The sequence below is a fragment of the Halichoeres trimaculatus genome, unplaced genomic scaffold (genome assembly GCF_033239565.1).
Source record: "Halichoeres trimaculatus isolate MK-OKI-2021-1 unplaced genomic scaffold, fHalTri1.1 fHalTri1_scaffold_18, whole genome shotgun sequence".
NCBI lineage: Eukaryota > Metazoa > Chordata > Actinopteri > Labriformes > Labridae > Halichoeres > Halichoeres trimaculatus.
The window spans coordinates 12,880,625-12,900,752 of record NW_027437196.1 but is presented as its reverse complement, the minus strand read 5'-3'; the positions used below and the strand labels follow the sequence as shown (position 1 = coordinate 12,900,752).

Sequence of the window (20,128 nt, the reverse complement as noted above, 5' to 3'; positions counted from 1 at the left end):
AAATGTAAGTGACCTATTTTTCACCTTTTATTGGAGCTTCAGTTTTCTGTGAGGAAAATCATCTGACTCAAGCATTTGTAGGTCGTGTGCTATCTTTTCAGACTCAACAGAAACAATCCAGTGTCTGTGTCCAGTAAGTGCTGGTTGTTTTTATTGAAACTGTTTAACATCTTAATCCAATCTGACTGAAAACAGGAGTGGCGAAGGCCTTGTTCACTGTAGACAACAACCTGATTACATTTCTCCCTTTTAAAACATTTCCACATGGTCGTGATGGATGAAAAGTTGCTCTTCAAAGAAGCGTCGGTCCTGTGCAAGCTTTCCACAGCTGTTAGATATGATGAACACATGACGTTTTAGTGACGGCGGCGGTGCAGAACACATAAAGGGCTGAGTGCACCACTGTAGCTTATCACAATACAGTTTCAATTCTCTTCCTGGTGACGCATACGTAATAAGTCTGTGGGTTTTCATGAAGCCAGTTCTACTCTTCCACCGTGTCCTTCTTGCTGGTCTCCTGTCCTTCAAAGATGGGGTACTTGCACTCCACCTCACTCCAGCACAACGAACCGTTGGCCAGATCCCGAATGATCACAGGCAGCTCGCTGATCTGTAGAGAAAGAGGAAAAATGTTGACTTCATTGTGTAAAATGAGTACTTAAACAGTTTCATGTCAGTCCTTTCAGGATGTTGTGTCCTTTTTTTGTGATTGTTGTTGGCTAAAATGCCTGATTTCGTGGCAGATTTTGGAAAAATTGCAATGTATGTTGTGATATTTTAAGATTTTTTTCAAAGAAATTGCGGCGAGGGAAAATTACACGAGCAGTTGCAATTTTTTTATAAATATTTAATTCATTTGGGAAAAAAAAACTGATCCAGTAAGAATAAAACAGTTTGATTGGTCAAATTTGCAAATATGTCGTGCTGATTGGACAAATTTGCAATTCACAGGGATTGGTTGAATTTGTTGCAAGGACCACAATGTCACAACTTCCAAGAAGGACTGACATATGAAAGACTGACATTATCTGCACTTTGCAAACAGACTGTGCGACAACACAATTTCTACCTACACTGCTCCCTTATAGTTTGTCTTGGGTTCACATTAATTTAAATCAGAGAGAAAGTCTGTCATTTAAAGCTCAGCAGCTCTAAGCTCCTAAATTTAAGGGCATAAATATGGAAGATATTTTTGTCGGCACTTTTTAAAGATACACTGGGAACACCAAGAGCAAGTAAAGGGTGTAATTAGGGGTTTGCTGAGGGTTGAATTTAGGGCAAGTTAAAAGGGGTTAGTTAAGGGTATAAGACATGCATAATTCAAGGGGCTGTGAGGAGTTTAATAGTGATTTTGAAAGAGTCTCCCCTCTAGATATATGCCTGATTGTAATTCACACTTTAACATGAAATTATCACCACCAACATAGGTTACTACTAAATTGGGCTGCACGATATTGGAAAAAACTGACATTGCGATTTTTTGGGGGGGTTGCGATATATTGCGATATATATTGCGATATTAAAAAAAATTTATCATTTTCACCAGATGACTTGAATAGCTCTGTTTGGGAAGAATTTGGTTGACTCACAATGACACCATTGTATTCCTATAATACTGTTAAATCCAGGCTAAGGGGGTTTATCTGTGAATGATGAAGATTGCTGAATGAATCTTGGTTATGACCTGCCAGCACTCACGTTAGTACTAACATCACATATTACTGACACGTCTCAAAACATTGGGCTGTCAGTAGCGCTATGTATGGACAGCAACTAAACTACTGTACTGTAGTTAGTTGAACGGAGTTAGTTTAGCCTTAGAAAGTTAGGCAGTCAGAACTTGTGGAGGGTATAGTTTAGGGTGAATGGTGTAAGTTAGGATCCTATATAACAGTAAGTTAAGGGTTTTAGTTAGAGACGTCCTGATCAGCAATTTTTTGCCCCTGGTACCAATCCAATCTTACTAATAAGAAAGTGAAGTTGCACACTTTTTCTTTCACAATTAGTAAATAGAACGAAATAATATTTAAATTGTCTCAAGAGTATTAATTTCATTTAACTTATGCTAGCTAGTTATGGAATATCTGTTTTACATGCTCTCCTGTATGATACATCAATCAAAGATCCAAGGCTGCCCTGAACGCAACTCTCACAAGTCGGTGAGAGACTACAAACATAAATATTGGACACTAATGCAACTGTCTTCTTTTTTTGTCTCCTATCATCAGTGAAATGTTGATTCTGCCACAAACAGGATTACAACTTCCCCTGAACTGAATTATCTTTCAACTGGAAAGTAAAGAAATCAATCCTGAGGGCTATGAGGCTCAGCAGAAACATGAGACGAACGTGTTGTAAAACTAATTAAATCATGTACACATCACCTCGCATGTTGTCATGGACTGTGCTGTTGGTCTGTTTTTATGTTCTTGTTTGATATATTTCTACACTGCTGACATTTAAATCAAAGAGTTGCTAATGCTATTATCCTGTAATGTGTTTGATGTAAAGAGCAGCCACTCTAAGCTTTATTACGGAACATATTTGCACAGCCAATGTACCATACAATATTTTGTTATTATATTGTCAACTTTATGAGTCTGGGCACACCTAAGAGTGTTAAACAAGATCAGTTTTAATCAGGGGAGCAATAAATTAATAATAAATAAATGAAAGTTTGTGGCATACCTCAGCCCTGATCTGCCTCATGGAGTCGCGGTCTCTCAGCGTTGCCGTGTGAGGCGTCTTGTTCACTGTGTCGAAGTCAATGGTGATTCCAAACGCCACTCCAATCTCATCCGTCCTTGCATAGCGTCGCCCAATGGATCCTGAAGAGTCATCAACTTTGTGAGACACACAGTTCCTGGTCATGGCCTCGGCTAACAAAAAAAAAAGAGAGAGAAAGAGGGTTAGAGAAAAACAAACAGAGCAGCGGCGCACATTGTTTCCCCTCCTCGCAGACACTAAACACAACAAATACAAGATTACTTACATAACTCCTTCACAAAAGGTATGAATTCCTGGTTCTGACTCAAAGGCAGGATGGAGCATTTGTATGGAGCTACAGTCGCAGGGAAGCTGAAAAACTGCAGAGGAGAAAAGAAAATCAGAACCAAACTGCATTTTGGGCAGACGATCACCCAAACAAAAAGTGCTCCCATAACTGATCGGGCTTACCGTTCTTTGTTCGTCACCTTCTCTGACCTGGAACGTGTGCTCAAAGATGGTGTACATGATCCTACCGATGCCAAACGACGGCTCGATTACATTAGGAACAACTTCCTCCACTGTTGTTGAAAGCAGAAGTGTCATGTTACATACATCTACACTACAAAAAAACACTAAGGATAAAAATCTTTTTTCACGACGTAAATCTCACCATGAAGAGTTTTCTGGAACCGCTTCACTCCGACCATGTCCTTTGTGAGTTTGAACGTTTTGCCTTCTGTCTCGATGGTGAACTCTCTACAGAGCAGAAAACGAAACAGTGACTGAGATGCAAAATGAAATATCAACCATAAATCTGAGATAAATAACTTTACACCAACCCAGTCTCATTGAGCAGCTGCTCCTGCTCCGTGATGAAACATTCATCACACACAGACAGATACTCCATCACTATCTTTGCATCCTTCTTGTACGCCTTGCCGATGGCACCTTTATTGGGCTCGAACTGGACAACATTTACAACTTTGTGTGGAGGAGTTAAGGGGTAAATATAAGAATCAAAAAAACATGAAGACTATCTCTAGAATGTTCTTAGTTTGAAGCAAACTGGTGGTTGAAGGATATGGGTTCTTTGAGAGGCTTCTCAGCCACCAGAGGGACCTTTGTCGCTCGTGCGTGACATTTCAGATCAAAGCAAGATCGGTCAGCGCAGCCCACGATCTCGATCCAGCCCTGAGAGACACAAACATGAAGTATGATTACAAAGAACGTGGACTCGTCGATACAAAACGCAAGCTTTGAAGGGGATCATACATAGGAGGTTTTGGTTTCAGCATCCCAGCAGTCACAGGCATAGTGGGCCATCTCGTTGTCCATGTGCTGTCGGAAACGCAGCTTGTCTTTGGCAACACCAACTTTTGTTAGGTAGAGGTAGATCCTCCCGATGAAGTATCCCAGGACGGAGTTATTGATCACTCCCTGAAGGAGACAGAAAACAAGAATAAGAAAACTGTCACAAGCTGAAGCAAACACAATTTAGTATTTACAATGTCAAGATAAAAAAAAGAAGATCTGATTTCATGGACTATAATCTGTGTCAAATTGCTTAAAGGTGCAAGAGAACATCGAAAGATGCGGCTGAGACGTCAGAATAGTTGGATGCTCCACCAACCTGCTCCACAGCATCTCCCAGCCTCATGATCTGGGCAGACTGACCGCTGGTCTGAGCCTTAGAGGAGTACAAAATGATATCCAGGTCGGCTACATTGGAGAATTTAGGGTGAACCTTTTCGTTTGGGTCCACAAAGTGCTCGATCTCAGCCATAGTGAACTCTCTGCAGGGAGACACAAAGTTTAGAGTTAGCTCTGAGCAGAAATGTCTCAAACACTTATAACACCAAGTGTCAGCGTGGGTGTGTTACCTGACTCTGATGAGCCCAGAGCGAGGAGAGATCTCGTTCCTGAAGGAGTTTCCTATTTGAGCAGCAGCGAAGGGAAGTTTTCCCTGATTGAACTCGAGCAAACGTTTGAAGTTGAGGAAGATTCCCTGAGCTGTTTCAGGCCTCAGATAGCTGCAGAGTCAACAAGCCAAAAGTTTAATAAGAGGGAAAAAAAAAAAAGATCTGCACAGGGTGACGACAGCTTACCCTGGCATGTTCCCGCCTGGTCCAATGGACGTTTGGAACATGAGGTTGAAGGAGATGGGAGCTGTGAGGTCATTTCCTGTGGTGGGAGATTTGACGTTGTACTTCACAAACAGATCAGTCAACTCCTGCTGGGTGTAGTTGTCCATCTGAGGAAGAAAAAACACACCGTTGATCATTTTCAATCATTTTCATTTTACAGACGAGTGCAGCATCATTTTGTTGACACCAACCTGAGTAATGACTTCCTCCATCTCTCCTTTCTTCTCTGCAGCACATTTCTTATCCGACATCTGCTTCTGGAGATGAGCTGCAGGACAGAAAGCCACAAAAATACTGCTGTCATATAGAGACAGTTTCAATAATGTCTGAAAACCAGTCAGCAGGATGGCAAACATGGTGCAAGAGAAGTTCTGTGTCATTTCCAAGAAGTGACATATCTGATTATTTCTCATATCACACCCTCAGCTTTTTTGTCCCAGCTGTAAGCCTTGCTGTGTGTTTTTCTTAGAGAGCCCTGTACGAGTTCAGCTGCTCCCATCACTTCCACCTCCCTCAGGCACAGCAGCGAGACTAAAAGCCTGGCAAACCAGCAGCAGCTTGTGACGACACAAATCTGGACCACGTCCAGTACTCCTCTCTGCTGGATCTCATTAATAAAGCAGAGGACAAAACTCAGAGATCCACACAGGCGATGCTAGATCTCTCTGAATGAAAGTCTTACCTTTGAGGAGATGGTCCGCTCTGAAGCACTCGCCATTTTTGACATCTTTCACCATGTAGTCGGCAAACTTGTCCACATGCCCTGATGTCCTACAGAAACATTCAAATAAATACTTATGAAGGTAATGCCAAAAAAAGAATTAAGTCCAATTTGAATCTAATCTAAACACTGTATCTGCAACCGGGCTATGGAAGGCTGCTATGATGACAGCTCCCATGCATAGAATCGCAGAATTAATATGCGCCTGTTTACAAAAACCCACAGTTCAGCACTTTAGAGCTGACTCCAGGAACCACCAGGCACCATCTTTCAAAAATCACCAAGAATGACAAAAACAAACAAAGGCTGAAGACCCTGAAAGAAGAAGAGCACCTACTTGAGGACAGGCTCAGGGGTCAGCATGGTGCAGTCGATCTCAAGAATCTGCTCCTCCTGGATGAAGTGCTGCCTCCATGCCTGCAGGATGTTGTTCTTCAGGGCGCAGCCCACAGGGCCGAAGTCGAACAGGCCGCTCACACCTGGTGGAGCATTACTGTATGGTAACAAAGTGCTTAAACACGGTGCATGCTGCGCATTTAGCAAACCTGAGCTCTTCTAAAAAAAAGGGGTGAGAGATTCACCTCCATAGATGGCAAAGGCCTGATCGTAGAAGAATCGCCTTTTGAGAGTGTCTTCCATCTTGGTTCTGTCAACGATGTCATCTTTGGGTTGTAGTGCTAGCTCCTGAAAAAATAATCACAATACAGACCTCTGTCACTCAAAATCAACTGTTAGATGTTCTGTGGAACACAAAGCACTCAGAGGCATGTTCTTGGTGCATATGAAATGTCCCACAGTCCATTTCTCAAATGTGCAAGCTCTTTAACGGGACTACCTAACATCAAATTACACCTGTAAACATTATCTGTCAGTCTGCAGATCCAACTCCAGTGCTCAGCCAGATTTGATTGCAAACTTGGTGATGAACAAATAGCTGTATGGTGTTGCACTTTTCTATAAAGTTCCATTCTACAGATTTAATAAAGTTACTTTTTATATTAAGACACTTTTGCTTTAGTTAAAGTGCTACTTTGCAGTCTTTCAGTTGTCCCTATAAATGCACATAGTGACAACAAACATTTTACCCTTCATCTCTAAGATCCATTAAGTAATTCAGTATGAAGCTTCTAATTCACAATTATCTTGAATTTAAAACCTTTCCTCAAACTGCCACTCAAAGAGCAAGGCCATGGTTTGTTAACCAGATTTAGATTTAAATAACAGGATTGAACGTTACACCCACCTTAGCCTCCAGAGTTCTCTTCCTCGCCTTTAGTTCAGCCACAGCTTTCGTGATATCCACATCAGGAGCACCATCCTGTTTCATCTGACGCACCAGCTCCCCCTAAACCACATAGAGCCTCGTTAACAAATCTGACACCCTGGAAGTCTCATGAGCCAGCACTTTGGCTTGAGTCAAAACATGTTTATAAAATCAGGTCATATTTGTGTTTTATTGGCACAAGCCTTCACTTGGCCTCTCCTACTAACCCCACCCTGCTAGCAAATCTCTGCAGCAGCAGCAGCAGACTGAAACGTGGCAAAGGGCGCAGACATGACTAACATATGCTAACAGCTAGCTACAATGGCTGCCCTCATTCATTGACAGCTATGGGAGAAGCCGGTCAGGGTAGCCGGTTAGCCTTAGAAGCTAACACACCGACTGTGACTGACTCAGGAGCAATAAAATGATATCTAATCATAACCAAACACACCCAGTCTTTATCATGTGATATTTAGCGATAAGAAATATGACCTGTTCTTTAACGGCAAGCCTCAAAGGGGCGAGGATCTCTTCCACATTGCCGTCCATGGTTTGTCCTTCCAGCCACAGGCTCTTCTTTTTCTTCTTCAACAGGCAGACCGACGTTGAAAACGGCCTGTTTCGGGGCGGAAAACGAAGTGACTGCCTAACAAACCGGACCGTGGACACCGGACAGAGGGCGGCGAGCTCAGTGCTGGTCCTCAGCAGTGCTGATGCTACGCTGCGAAGCATGGACCGCCGAAACCAGAGAGGAGAATGATGAAATCTCTGGAAATAAGTAAATAAGGCTGACGCCCCGGATAGCACTTTCGCTACAACCGGCATGAGTTACCAAATCGGCAGATTCGTCAAACCCAGTAAAAAAAAAAAAAGTTGATAGAATTATTATTATTATTATTATTATTATTATTATTATTATTATTATTATTATTATTATTATTATTATTATTATTATTTTCTTTATTTATTGTTAAATAAATAAATGTCATTCATTTGTCTTAAAATCACGCGCGCACACACCCTGACTCTTGGATACGTGGCTATGTTCATTTCAGATTGTTAACCAACAATATTTAAAGTAAGGGGAGGGGGGTAACCTTTGGTAATTAGAATTGATAAATTCACAATTCATTCTCATGGGTCAGCTCTAGGGCTGAACGATTTTGGAAAGTAATCTAATTGCGATTTTTTTTTTTAACCAATATTGCGATTGCGATTTAGCATGCAATTTTTTTATTTATTTATTTATTTATTTATTTTATTTTATTTATTTATTTATTTGTTTACTTTTTTTTTTTTTGGGGGGGGGGGTATGTTTATCTTCTACATTATTCACTTAACACAAACAATAAACCGTATGTAGTATGGCCAACACAACAAAGGATAGTGTAACATACAAACATTTTTTTTCCCCGTTTGCCAGGCCTACATGTCATGTTTACCAATAACATATACCTTTATTTAACTATTACAATCGCAGTAGAATATTGACTGATTGATTTAACTTTAGTCCTTATAGACCTGTAATAAAATTATCATTAATTACCTTAAATACAATCAGTGAAAGGAACAAAGCACTGCAGGACAACAGGCCTATTATGAACAATAAAATAAAAAATAAGTATGAATCCTCTCATCTATGGATCTCACAAAAGATACAGTGCAGAAATGTAAATAAGACCAAATCTCTGGCTCAACCACTGAAATATGTCAACATGTGGAATGCACTTTTTTTATAAAATGAAAAAGAAACACTGTGTGAACATACATTTAAATATTAATTGTATAGAATTCATACTGATCTCTCATCAGTAACAAAACACAAACTAAAGTAAATGCATTTAATTTTTTTTGTTTTTTTAAATTGCAGCCTTTGTGATTTGAAAATTGCATTCTATTATATTGCGTTGTCGGTTTAAATTCGATTAATTGTTCAGTCCTAGTCAGCTCATACTAATACTCAAATATACTCAAGCATCATCTTCTTGAGTATACTCAAACAGATTCTTCAAGCCAGGATGAAGGATGAGGAGAATTCTTTCTAAAAGTCTATCAAGAGTCTTGTGATGTTAGGAAATACTGCAAGAAACCACAATGATACAGGCCCCACACAAACCTTTGCGTGATGCCTTCCCTGCCCTTCTCTTTCACTAGAATGACTTCTTTTTTTGATTGATCATCCCTTCTACCAGATAAAACCCAGACACTCATTCATCCCCAGGGCCTAAATCTCATCACCCTGGTCTTATTAAAACCTGTCCTGATTCTGGAAAGGAACGAGGCTGTGGCCTTCAAGGGTTTAATCATTTTAACAACCCTCACTGACAGAAGGATTCCCCTGACTTCTCGCTCTGTTGTTACTCCTTTAAAAACTAACATGTCTGATTTTGTTCCTTCCTTAAAATACTAGGTCCTTGAGGTCAGATTAGGGGGCCATGAGGGATTGATGACTTGATCACTTTCACGCTTTTTGTGATAAATTTGACTACTGTTATCTGCTTACTCTCCCAGCAGAATTGTTACTACAGGAGAAGTGCAGTTTTTATTTTTCATGACTCTTCTTTTAAAGTGCACCATTACAGTGGGATCGTGAGCCAAAATGCACTTTATCAGGACTCCTACACTGAAGCAACCAAATGAAAATAAGCCATTATTCACTTTGATATCAAAGACAAAGTGCCTGTAAGGAAAACACTTCATACACCATTATGTATTAGCATTAGCTAATTAGAATTGATATTACGTATATAAATATGTTTGCTTCTGATCATGATTTCAGGTTAAGATTGGCTGTTGATTAAAACTCCTGTTACACAAGTTTTGAATGTGTCTACATAAAAATAACTACAGCCAGTTAAGCTCTGGTCCACAAGGTGGCGCCACAGGCAAGTTAATATTTTTCATGCTGTTGTGATTTGTCAATACAAAGTGTAGTCTGGGGCATATGCCCGTTGTGTGGGGTGTCATATTTAAAATTAAAATACATTCATGAAATGTTAGAAAGTCCAAAGTCCAAAACCTTACGTTAGTCTGATGTTTCACCTGAGAGAGGGACACAAACTAGACTATGGATTCTGTAAGCTGAGTTTTATTTGTACCAAAAAGGAAAAATTGTATCCCTTCTCATTGATATTTATTTGTTTCATTTAGTAAGTAGCAGGGGTCTTTTAAAACCAAGATTTAAGGAACCAATCTTGTTGCATTTCCTAATTCTGGAATGAGAAGGACATGTGTTCAGTTGGAAAACACACATCATGCTCTCAGGAAGAGCATTTTGAATTCACAAAGGACACATTTATTGCTTAACATCTTTCATTTCTGCATTTCTACAGTGCACCATGTCCTTGTACAACCCTCACCATGTCATTGTTTACCTCAAGGGCTGAACCTCTTGAGGAAACATAACGAAGGAGGTAGAGAGAGGGGGTGGGTGGGGGGAATTACTGCCATTCCAGTTTCTTGGTGAAATACACCCACGTTCATAAAACATTCAGGGGACCTGCAGTCTGACAGCCCCAGATGTGTGTGAAGGCAGTGAAAAAGATGATCTGTGTCTTATCAAAGACAATATCAAAACCACATTTGTTTTAATCATTCATCTCAAGCATTGCTAGCTTCTGGGCCATGGCGTTTGATTCGAGCACCAGAGGTCAGCATTGTTTGATGTCAGTGATCAAGAAGTGAAACCCAAAGTGTTCATGTTAAGGATCATGTTGGGTCAGCATAAGTAAATTCTTCTCAAGCTTTTCATACTCCACATCCCTTAACTGTGACGAGGGGCCCTGCAGCTCTGATTTTCAAAGAAATTACTGTCACCCACAGAATACTCATGTTCTCCTCAGACATTCACACTCCAACCATTAACCACTTCAAGCTTACCACAGTAAGAAATGTTTGCAGAAAGTAACAACACAGCTCTTGATGAAGATGTTGAATACTTTTTTCATTTGTGACTACCAGGAGTATAAATCAAGTCCCTGGTGATTAACAAATCAGTTTATCATACATAACATTTAGGTTGTGCAAAATTTACATTGCATGTGTAAAGCAAATGCTTGTTCCTGCCTCAATGATCTTATACCTCCAGGGAGCAGTGAAAAGGAAAGGTAAGCTTACCAAGGCGTCATAGCTAAGGGCTACGCTAAAATGACTCATCATTATTATATTTTAAGAGCTGGTATAAGTGTCTGGGAAATCACAAGCGCATTATAAGGTGCTTTGTTTTGTTTTTTGTTTTTTTTTTTTTTTGAAGCGAACACTCTTTTTAGCTCACAGGCTAAATGTTTTTAGTAGAATGTGCTGCTAAGCTAGTTAGCACACATTCCATTTTACCCCTCTTGATAAGTAACTTCCTTAACTATTATCAAACAATTATTTTGATTTTCCAAAATTCTTTTTATTTCTTTTAATTAACTACAGATAAAGTTGCTGTTTGTATATTAATTCATATTAATTTCAAATATTAGTTTGAATTTTAAGAAAACACATTGTAATGGTTTTGAAATAGTACTCAAAAATACAAGATATAAGAATTATTTGTAAAAAAGGGAGAAAAAATGTAGCTGTCAGACAAATTTTCTCTTTGTGGGTAAGGATGGATACCAAATTAGGTACTTTTATAGGTATCAACCAAATTCTGGTTCATGTTAAATCATACGGTACCATGTTTTGGTATCTTAAAGCATCCTTGTGACTGTAAGGAAGTGGAAAAGTAGGTGATTTTCCATACTGAACACAGCATTGCAAATTTTTAAAAGGAGAAATAAATATTTTATTGGAGAACTTTGGGATGTTATTATCAAACAAATTAATGTTAATAACACATAAACCCACACAAAAAAAACTACCAAAAATTGGTACCTTTGAGTACTGATGCCGATTGCCAGGTACCCGGCATTTGTACTGTATCGTTTCAAATGTGAAAGGTACCCATCCCTAGTTGTGAATAATAATTTTGAGGTGCTTGTTGAAAAAAGTGAGTATGCGGGTCACATATATTACATTAACAGTAAATGTGAATTAGAAATGTATTATGGTGCACTCAGAGTATCATCATTCACAGAGTAATATTCATGTTTATTAGCTACAAAGTGTCACATCTCAAGATCAAAAATGTAAATCATGGGATAAAAAGCCATGTATGACTTAATACTTCATGAAAGACTTCTCAATCTAATGACATTTAATCTGATTAGTGTGACCTATATGATCCTTAAGTAAATGAAGCAACCAGCAAGTTTTTCAGCTATTATTTCTTTTAAGAGGCAGTCTTAAGCTCCCACATTCCCTTGGAGAATTATTTATTTTACCCATGTAAAGCCTCTAAAGCTGTGGTTACACACAGGCTCTGTGTTATCAGATTTCAAGTGGCCATGCGGTCTTCACTCACAGAGTAACCTGAGCCTGACAGTGAAGTGCTGAAAAGAGATTGTGATTGAACCAAGTGTCTGACAGACCTGTGTTGTGGTGTCACTTGTACACATACATTACAGTATCACAGCAGACTCACTGACCCACACTGAGAGCATCATGTTGGCTCGGAGATTACATACTAATTATGAGCAGAATCAACAGATGACAGCCTGCACTTACCGCTGCTTTCCTCCCGTCCATATGCCATTATACACCTGTCTCTCAGGTGGGGTCATTCAGTGCTGTGTGAGTCTCGGCTCCATTAAAGTGACAGTGAAGGTGAAGAGGGACGAACTCTCAGGCACGTCACAGCTGGCAACAGACCAGAAAACCACTTTATCTTCCCTGTTGTTATTCTACGCTCCAGTGATGCTGAAATAGCATGAATAATGTTTGTTTATCAGAGCATGTGGAGGTTGGAGGTGTGTGGTGCACAGGTGGTGATCAGCTCGAGATATGGGTTAGAAGACATGGAAAAATGGAACAATTCACTAATAATAATGATGATGATAATAAAAAGATTATTTGATGGAAAATTCCTTGGTTTTGATTGTATTCATTTCTAAACAAAATCATGGATTATGTAGTTTGAACAAAATTGTAGTCCACAAAAAACACAGCACTACTTTTTTTTTTTTTTTTTTTAACTAAAGTCACCTTTACAGTAATTAAACCAATAACAGGCGAGCTTTATCAGTGGTTATGCAGTGTCTGAGTTCTTCAAACAAAAATTCTGTTGGGATAACCCTTCCACCTGACAGGTGTCACAATTCAGGATGCTGATTGGACAGCATTATTATCATACAGGTGTGTCTTGGGCTAACTTACAATTAAATGCCGCTTTGGAACAAATGTTTTCATAAAGTGACACAGATGCCAAAGTGGCAGCAAGGTAAATGTTTTGCAAATGTCTATGATGCAACACTGGAGATGGCAGTGAAGTCTACATTAACTTCCCCCAGCAATGGCTATGGTGGCTATGTCAACAACTAGCATGCCGGTTAAAAACCCCCACCAAGCCATTAATCTGCACATTTTGAAGTGGACTTTAACTCTTATCATTCCAATATACAACTGTGCAATCAGCATGTCAATATGTCACACCTGACAGGTATTGCCCATGAAAAACTTTTTGAGTGACAACAACAGTCATTTTAAGTCTTTTTTTTTCCCTGGAATAATTGGTTCTACTTTACGGCTACTTTTGTAACACTACATAGATGTCTCTAGTCAAGGCCGTAGCCATTACAGGTACTGTAAACGTCATTGCCTCTGTGTTTTTAAAAATATGTATTTTTAGGGCTGTTTTGTGGCAGAAGGCTTAATTGAATGAACAGGACTTAGTTTTACTCATCAGAATTATTTAACAGGTATGGTATTGTTGAGCAAACAAGGTCATTTCCCAGTGAAAACATCCTCGCTGATACAGGGCAGCCTTGCATCTTTACATTTTATTCACTTACTTCCTCTGTGATAAATTTAATTTCTTTTTCCAGATCTTGATGTATTTGTCCTCTCATGTCTGCTGCCACAACCCATTAGCACACATTTTGACCACAGACTATAATTGATGAAAGTAGTCTCCTGGACGTCACCTGTCTGTTTCTGTTTCTGTTTTTAGCACATGTTTTGGCTCCCAAGAGGGCACTTTAGCACACATTTTGGCTCCCAAAAGGGCACTTTAGCACATGTTTCGGCTCCCAAGAGGGCACTTTAGTATATGTTTTGGCTCCCAAGAGAGCACTTTAGCACATGTTTTGGCTCCCAAGAGAGCACTTTAGCACACGTTTTGGCTCCCAAGAGGGCACTTTAGTATATGTTTTGGCTCCAAAGAGGGCACTTTAGTGCATGTTTGGGGTGGCCAGCTTTTCTCTTGGGTTGCAAATTACAATTGCTAGAAGTGATCTACAGGAAAACCAACATTGTTATTCTGTCATTTTAAGAAAAAAAGAGATGAAAAAGTAGCTTATTGTATGGATGCGTGATTGCTAGTATATGAACAATGTGGATTAGATAAGGTTTTTGAGCTCTTGACCTTTAAATTCTAATGTTTAGCAAATCTTTTCTTGCAACTCACACGAAATTTCACTACTGCCCGGTGTGTGAAATAAAAAAAAGAGGGAACTGTGATTTATCTGTGTGTAACCTTGGTGTAGATTCCACTCTATAAACTGCATGTGAACCTCCCCCCTCCAGCTTTAGGCTCAGAATCACCTCAAACACCAACAAACAGTGAGTTAGTGGTGGGCGGACTGAGAGGGTGTTTTCAGCCTGGATTGAGACGGATAAAGGGAATATTTACGTCGTGTTGTTGAAGTGAGCCTGCATGGCCCTGTGGCAGGAGCACGGTCGCCATCTCTGGGTAAACAGTGTAACCGAATCACGCAGTTGATATTGTGTAGTGTGTGCTTGGAGCCGGAGCGTACAGTAGCAGCAGCAACAGCAGCAGCAGCAGCAGCAGGCGGGGTGCTATGCTGCCTGAAACAACCACAGTGGACACACAAGACTCCAAAGCAGGACTGACGCTTTGTTTGTCTCCTGCACATCCTCGGACTGTCGCCTTCTCGCGTATATTCCGTCTTTTTTGTAAGCTCCGGGGGAATGGGACTGCATGCTTCGAATGAAATGGGATTTTAATGGTGCACGCAGCGGACGCTCTGCTAGCCTGTGCACAGCCCCGGGACTGTAGTACGCTCGGTGATGTTTGCCAAGGAATAAAACGGTGTAGCCGAAGGTGCAGATCATCCCGTTTCCATGGACAACACGTCCATAATAACACAGGTTGCAAATCCGAAAGAGGAGGAGAGCATTTCTTCAAGTCAGGACAAAGGTAAGGCGCACAGAAATTTGCTATTTCAGTGTGGAGGAGCATGACTTGTTCTGATTCCCAGCGTTAGATTATTTACGTTGCTCGGCTGCCAAATTTAATCTGCAGTCCCAAAGGATGCTGGGGCTCTGCAAACCCATAATGTATCGACAGAAAATCTCCATTGTTTAGCTAAAGCTGCACCAAGAGCCCTCAGCCAACCTGTCAACATATATCATATCACGTTTGTGGAGCCATTTCACTTCCCTCCATAGCAGCTTTATCCTCCTTAAATCATACCTCATTTTTAAATATGACACATTTTAAAGCTTTAAATTATATATTGTGAAATAAATAGCTTTGTGAAATGATTTGGGTTTACTACAGGGGGCGGGTACTCTAACGTTACTCCTCTCCCTTGCTCTGGCGACATCCCTGAACGCATCACTGACACTAGGAAATGCATGATGGACTCACAACAACAGATACCAGCAGTGAAAGGGCATCAAATACAGAGCATGGGCTTCAATTTGGAGGGAAAACACATTTTAAGCGTAAATGTTCACACAGTTCTGCTTTCATGAATGTTTTTCACATTAAGGAGCTCCACAACAAAAAGTAACATCTGATTCATGTTTTTTTTGCACATTCTCCATTTAGCATCTCACAATTTTAATAGAAATATATTTTTCAAATGAAGTCCTTGATGAATTGTATAACTCAATGTTTGTCATAAAGCCACCTAGGTGTGTGAAAAGTAGGCAGGATCCACTTTCAGATGTGCAAGAAGTCCCTAAAATCAACAGTTCAACAGCTGCTCCGCAGATTACATCCCAGGCCACATGAAAACACATTTTTTTCTCCCCGTCATTTCGTCGTTATTTCGCCATGTGGTGGTGATGACATCAACAGTAAATCCCCTCCTCATGAGCGTTCCACTTTTCATTAACGCAGAGGAAGGTTTCCACCAGGGACTCAGACTTGATTGAGTCCATGTTGTGAAATCCACACAAGAAAATAAGCCCACACTGAGCTGTGTGCTGTAACATGGGACACTTCAATGTTCACGGGAGGCCCCAGCAGGGAGGGAGGAGGACCCCTGTGTTCTTCCACGAGCACCCGTCACACGGAGCCACAGGGTGTCTGGAGGCCACATCCTGTTACACCCTGTGCTCTTTTGGAGGAAAGGTCACCTTCCTCATCACCCTCTGCTGAACAACACTGACATTCATGGACTCTTGTGACTGCTGACCTGTGGCAGAACGATCGAGAACAGTTTGCTTGGATACCCAATTCACAGACATAAATACAATTACAGAGCTTCCTTTTTTTGATTGCAAAACAGCATCTTATTAACAAGAAATTACTCCTGTTTGACAAGATCAATTATGATTTATTAAAACCTGCATGTTTGTGATTACTCTGATCTTCTTGTGCCGCCTTCATAATTAAAACCATCATAAACTAATTTGTAAAAACTAGGAGAAATTGAAAAACACAGCGCTGGAAAAGCTGCATTCTGGAAATTTATTTACCACGTTTTTAATCCGTCACACAGGATTCCCACACTTCTTGTCCTGCTCGTCTTGTACAGTAAATCCCTGCAGACATGTGCTATCTGACAATCAATCTGCAAGATAAAACCCGGGGTCATTACTGTCCAGAGAGTACACACTCACACACACACACCCTCACACACACACACACAAATAGAAACAGAGTGAGGCTCCTCATACGGCCGCTGTGACACACAGAATCAACAGGGAGCTTCCTGAATGGAGTCCCTGCCCTTCACTGCCGCCTTTGTCAAAACAGACAGACAACAAACAGCACTTGTTGTCCAGCAAGGCTCCTCTCTTTGACCTGCTCGGGCTGCACTGAGGCCACAAATGATCGCATTCACAGAGACTCACACACACGCTGAATATTTCAGAGCACAGGCAGGCTATTTTCAGACTCCTATCAGTTTCATTCCAAGCAAAGACGTAGTAACTCATGAGTTTTTTTTAGACTCTTGGTCAGGTGGAGATAATCTCTTTATGCATTATGGATAATGTTAACCGGGGTGAGGGTTGGAATCATGATGTGGGAGGTTTATTCCTTCAGATAGAGCGCATGCATGAGCACAAAGTCAATAGTGTCATACTTCCTGAGGCTGTAGCGCTGTTTGTTGTATTATTTTAACATATTTTCTGGATTGAATATGTAAAGTTGAGCTAATTCAAAACCACATATTTCCCAGAAACCAGAGCAGAAGTGATCATAACAGGCTGAAAGAACAGCTTTCCTTTTCTTCCCTCCAAACCCAAATTAGGCTTTTCATTTGGCGGCTGTTTTCAGCGTCTGATGCAATGAAATGTAACGACAGGACCAAAAGAGTGCAGGCAGTCACAGGCCGGCCAGCCTCGGTCTCACGGGGTGAATCATTGAGGCTTTTGTTTTGAGAACTTCACAGTCCATCAGGTATCAATGGCTGAGCTGTTTACTTTAATCAGATTAGCTCAAATCTTGGTTTAGCCCCTCACTGCTGGAGTGAGAGTGATGAGAGACACTTAGATTAATCTGCAGTTTAAACAGCACCAAGTGTTACTTTAAAAGTCTTACCCATCAGGGAAGCTTTTTAGTTTTTTCTTCTCTCGCTTCTCTTTTAACTGTCATTCAGAAAATTAGCTGTGTCGAGTCCCTTAAATTCATGCTTATTAATTTCAGAATAATTCATGCGTCTGTCTTCTCACTGACACGGTTAATGCACCCGTACTAACTGCAGTGAAATACTTTATGATTTCCAGTAAGCACTGAAAAACATTGTCAGAACATATTAAGTTTGTTAATTTTAGAAAACAGATTTTACTGTTTGTTTTATAGTTCACTGAAGCACAAGTCTGTTGTTATGTTGCTTTCTTTGCTGTTAAGAATTCCCAAAAATCAGGACCTAAAACTTTGGACCCCTTTTCTGAGTTTCCTTCTCCATCCACTGTCCTGTCTATGGGTTTAGTTGTCTACAGGAGACAGGGCCGCTACACAATGTGAAATCCATGAAAGCTTGAAGGTGCAGCTGAAGACAATCCACAGCATGAGTGGAAGCTTCAGGGCATAACAGCACTCAGGTTACACCATAGCACAGGGAAATCCCAATCCCATTGTGGGTTTCAAGGTGGTGAGACATAACCTTAAGGTATTGACCAGGATCCCTCCTGGATGCCTCACTTTACCAGTGCACAGGAAAGGGCTGGGACGACATGTTCTTCCAGCGGTTCAATTCTATTGTAATTTTTTGGGTGCAAATTCGATTTAAATTGCAATTCTTCGATATTTACGATTTTTGCTATTTATTTTTCTTCCAACACCAGACCACCTGGTGGTAAAGATAAATGATGTTAATAATGTCTACAGACTGTGTCAGGAGCATAGACTGGATAAAACATGGACTTAGTCTCGCAGACGTCTGTTTCTGAAACTGAAAATGAAGCACATCAGCTATAGCGGCCATATTGGTAGTGGCAAGGTCTTCGCCTACAGCCATTGGGCGCCTGTCAGTCACGTGACCTGAGCTGTGCCTCTTATTGGGGGAGCTCGTGATCTTAATATCCTCAGAACGGCTGAGTTCGAAAAAAATTCACCCCCCCATACAGTGGGTGCTGGTAGTAAAATTAGCAACTCAGACAGGAGACGTTTTTTGAACTAGGCTGTAAGTAGGTTAATTTCTGCTTTGAAAATGGCTTTTTTTTGGCTTAGTGCGTATGTGACTTCTGGTACTTCCGGAGCCAGCCTCAAGCAAAGACTCCAGAAACAGCAGATTTTAGCACCTTGCATTGTCTCATATTCCCAGACCTGAGGTTGCTGCTTGGTCAGGAGCCATATTTTCCCATAAAATGCACATTGCATCAGTCAGAGAGAAACATTTCACCCTCTGCTGGAGATAAGTGGTAACTTTTTCCAATCCAGTTTTCTAAACTAAGACTGAAATGAAGAATTTGAATTTTGAAAAAAACTGGGGGGTTTTTTGACAAAGAATCCTGGTCATGATAGTGTCAAACAAAATATCTGGATACATCCATTTTCGATTTGCTTAGCAGGCATGAGAAGCTGAAGTTGACTCTGATCTTGCTGGAGGGGTTATATCTTATCTGGCCTGGGAACATCTTTGGATCTCACAGGAGGAGTTGGAAAAAGTTCTCGGGGAGAAAGATGTCTTGGTTGACTTTGTTGACCAGCTGCCTGTGACCTGACCCCAGATCAGTGAAAGAAAAGGGATGAGTAGATGGATGGCTGGGTTCAGGCGGCGTGACAGCGTTGCTCAGTGTAAAAATGACTAAAACAGATGTTCATTGCAGGTTAGTCTAGAACAAGTACAATCAGAACTTGTTGGGGACTAGTTTCAGGGGCAGGTTTACACCTGTATTGAAAACACCAGGCTGTTGATTTGTGTTGACTTAAGGTGTAAAAGTAATGAAGAAAAAAAAGATTTTTTACAAGCGAGAAGATTAAATTCCTGGGCTTACACTAGTAGATATTTGGTTTTCCAAGTAGTGTTGATTTTATTCTTCTATTGGATTATAACAACAAGACAGAATCCAATAAAGGGTACTCTGTCTGTCCCACTACATGTGAATGCTTCTCATAGTCATAAAGTTTCTGGAGAGGCACAGGCAGAGAGTAGCAGCAGGCGCTAGGATTTATTCTAATACCATGTTGAAATATCATGATTCTCTGAAAAGCCTGGTGGTTAGAAACTTTTTTTGCATGGCCAGAAAGAAAATGAAAAAATAATACTAAAGCTGTAATTATTTATTAATCTGGAGTGAGGCCCTGAGATTTTCATGCACACTTGGCTTTTGAGGTTATTCCTGGAACACGCCGCCATGCATTAATAAAGTGTTTACGATGTGTGGACCACACCTGCAGGGTTGTGTGCTGCACAGTGAGAGAGGGGAGCTACTGTGAGTTCTGGCAGCCCTGGAGTCTCTGGCACAACCTGCAACTTTACTGTTTACAGCGTTTAACTGTCATGACCGGACTGGAGTGTTGGGTAGAGGAGGATTAGGATCTCTTACTTGGCCATAGGTGGCGTA

At 40.6% G+C, this 20,128-nt stretch overlaps 2 protein-coding genes and 1 non-coding gene across 4 annotated transcripts in view; 1 reads left to right on the top strand and 2 right to left on the bottom strand.

The window, feature by feature from the left end:
* Positions 1-103: 103 nt before the first annotated feature.
* On the bottom strand, positions 104-7,599 carry LOC141807666 (glycine--tRNA ligase-like). Its single transcript, XM_074693806.1, has 17 exons — positions 7,331-7,599; positions 6,818-6,919; positions 6,156-6,258; positions 5,912-6,053; positions 5,536-5,624; positions 5,045-5,121; positions 4,815-4,960; positions 4,590-4,739; positions 4,340-4,502; positions 3,982-4,146; positions 3,794-3,900; positions 3,549-3,695; positions 3,380-3,465; positions 3,178-3,287; positions 2,993-3,086; positions 2,689-2,879; positions 104-610 (listed from the first exon to the last, which is right to left on the bottom strand). The coding sequence occupies exons 1-17, from the start codon at positions 7,568-7,570 to the stop codon at positions 485-487; spliced, it is 2,238 nt and encodes a 745-aa protein (XP_074549907.1). The 5' UTR covers positions 7,571-7,599; the 3' UTR covers positions 104-484.
* On the bottom strand, positions 5,702-5,836 carry LOC141807880 (small nucleolar RNA SNORA84). The gene has a single exon (XR_012599877.1). It is a non-coding gene; the product is annotated as a small nucleolar RNA SNORA84 (small nucleolar RNA).
* A 6,868-nt stretch (positions 7,600-14,467) lies between the features above and the next one.
* ctdspla (CTD (carboxy-terminal domain, RNA polymerase II, polypeptide A) small phosphatase-like a) overlaps positions 14,468-20,128 on the top strand; it is a 38,543-nt gene continuing 32,882 nt past the window's right edge. Inside the window, exon 1 of one of the 2 annotated variants that reach the window (XM_074693853.1) lies at positions 14,468-15,080. In XM_074693853.1, coding sequence (XP_074549954.1) covers positions 15,005-15,080 — 76 coding nt within the window. In that variant the 5' untranslated portion in view covers positions 14,468-15,004. The remainder of the gene's footprint in view (positions 15,081-20,128) is intronic. The other variant, XM_074693854.1, reaches the window with a different exon arrangement.

Coding starts and splice junctions, on each gene's coding strand:
- LOC141807666 (XM_074693806.1), bottom strand. CDS start 7,570: ATGCTTCGCAGCGTAGCATCAGCACTGCTGAGGACCAGCACTGAGCTC. Junction 3,087..3,177: donor AAGGTGACGAACAAAGAACG/GTAAGCCCGATC, acceptor TCTCCTCTGCAG/TTTTTCAGCTTCCCTGCGAC. Junction 2,880..2,992: donor ACCTTTTGTGAAGGAGTTAT/GTAAGTAATCTT, acceptor TTTTTTTGTTAG/CCGAGGCCATGACCAGGAAC.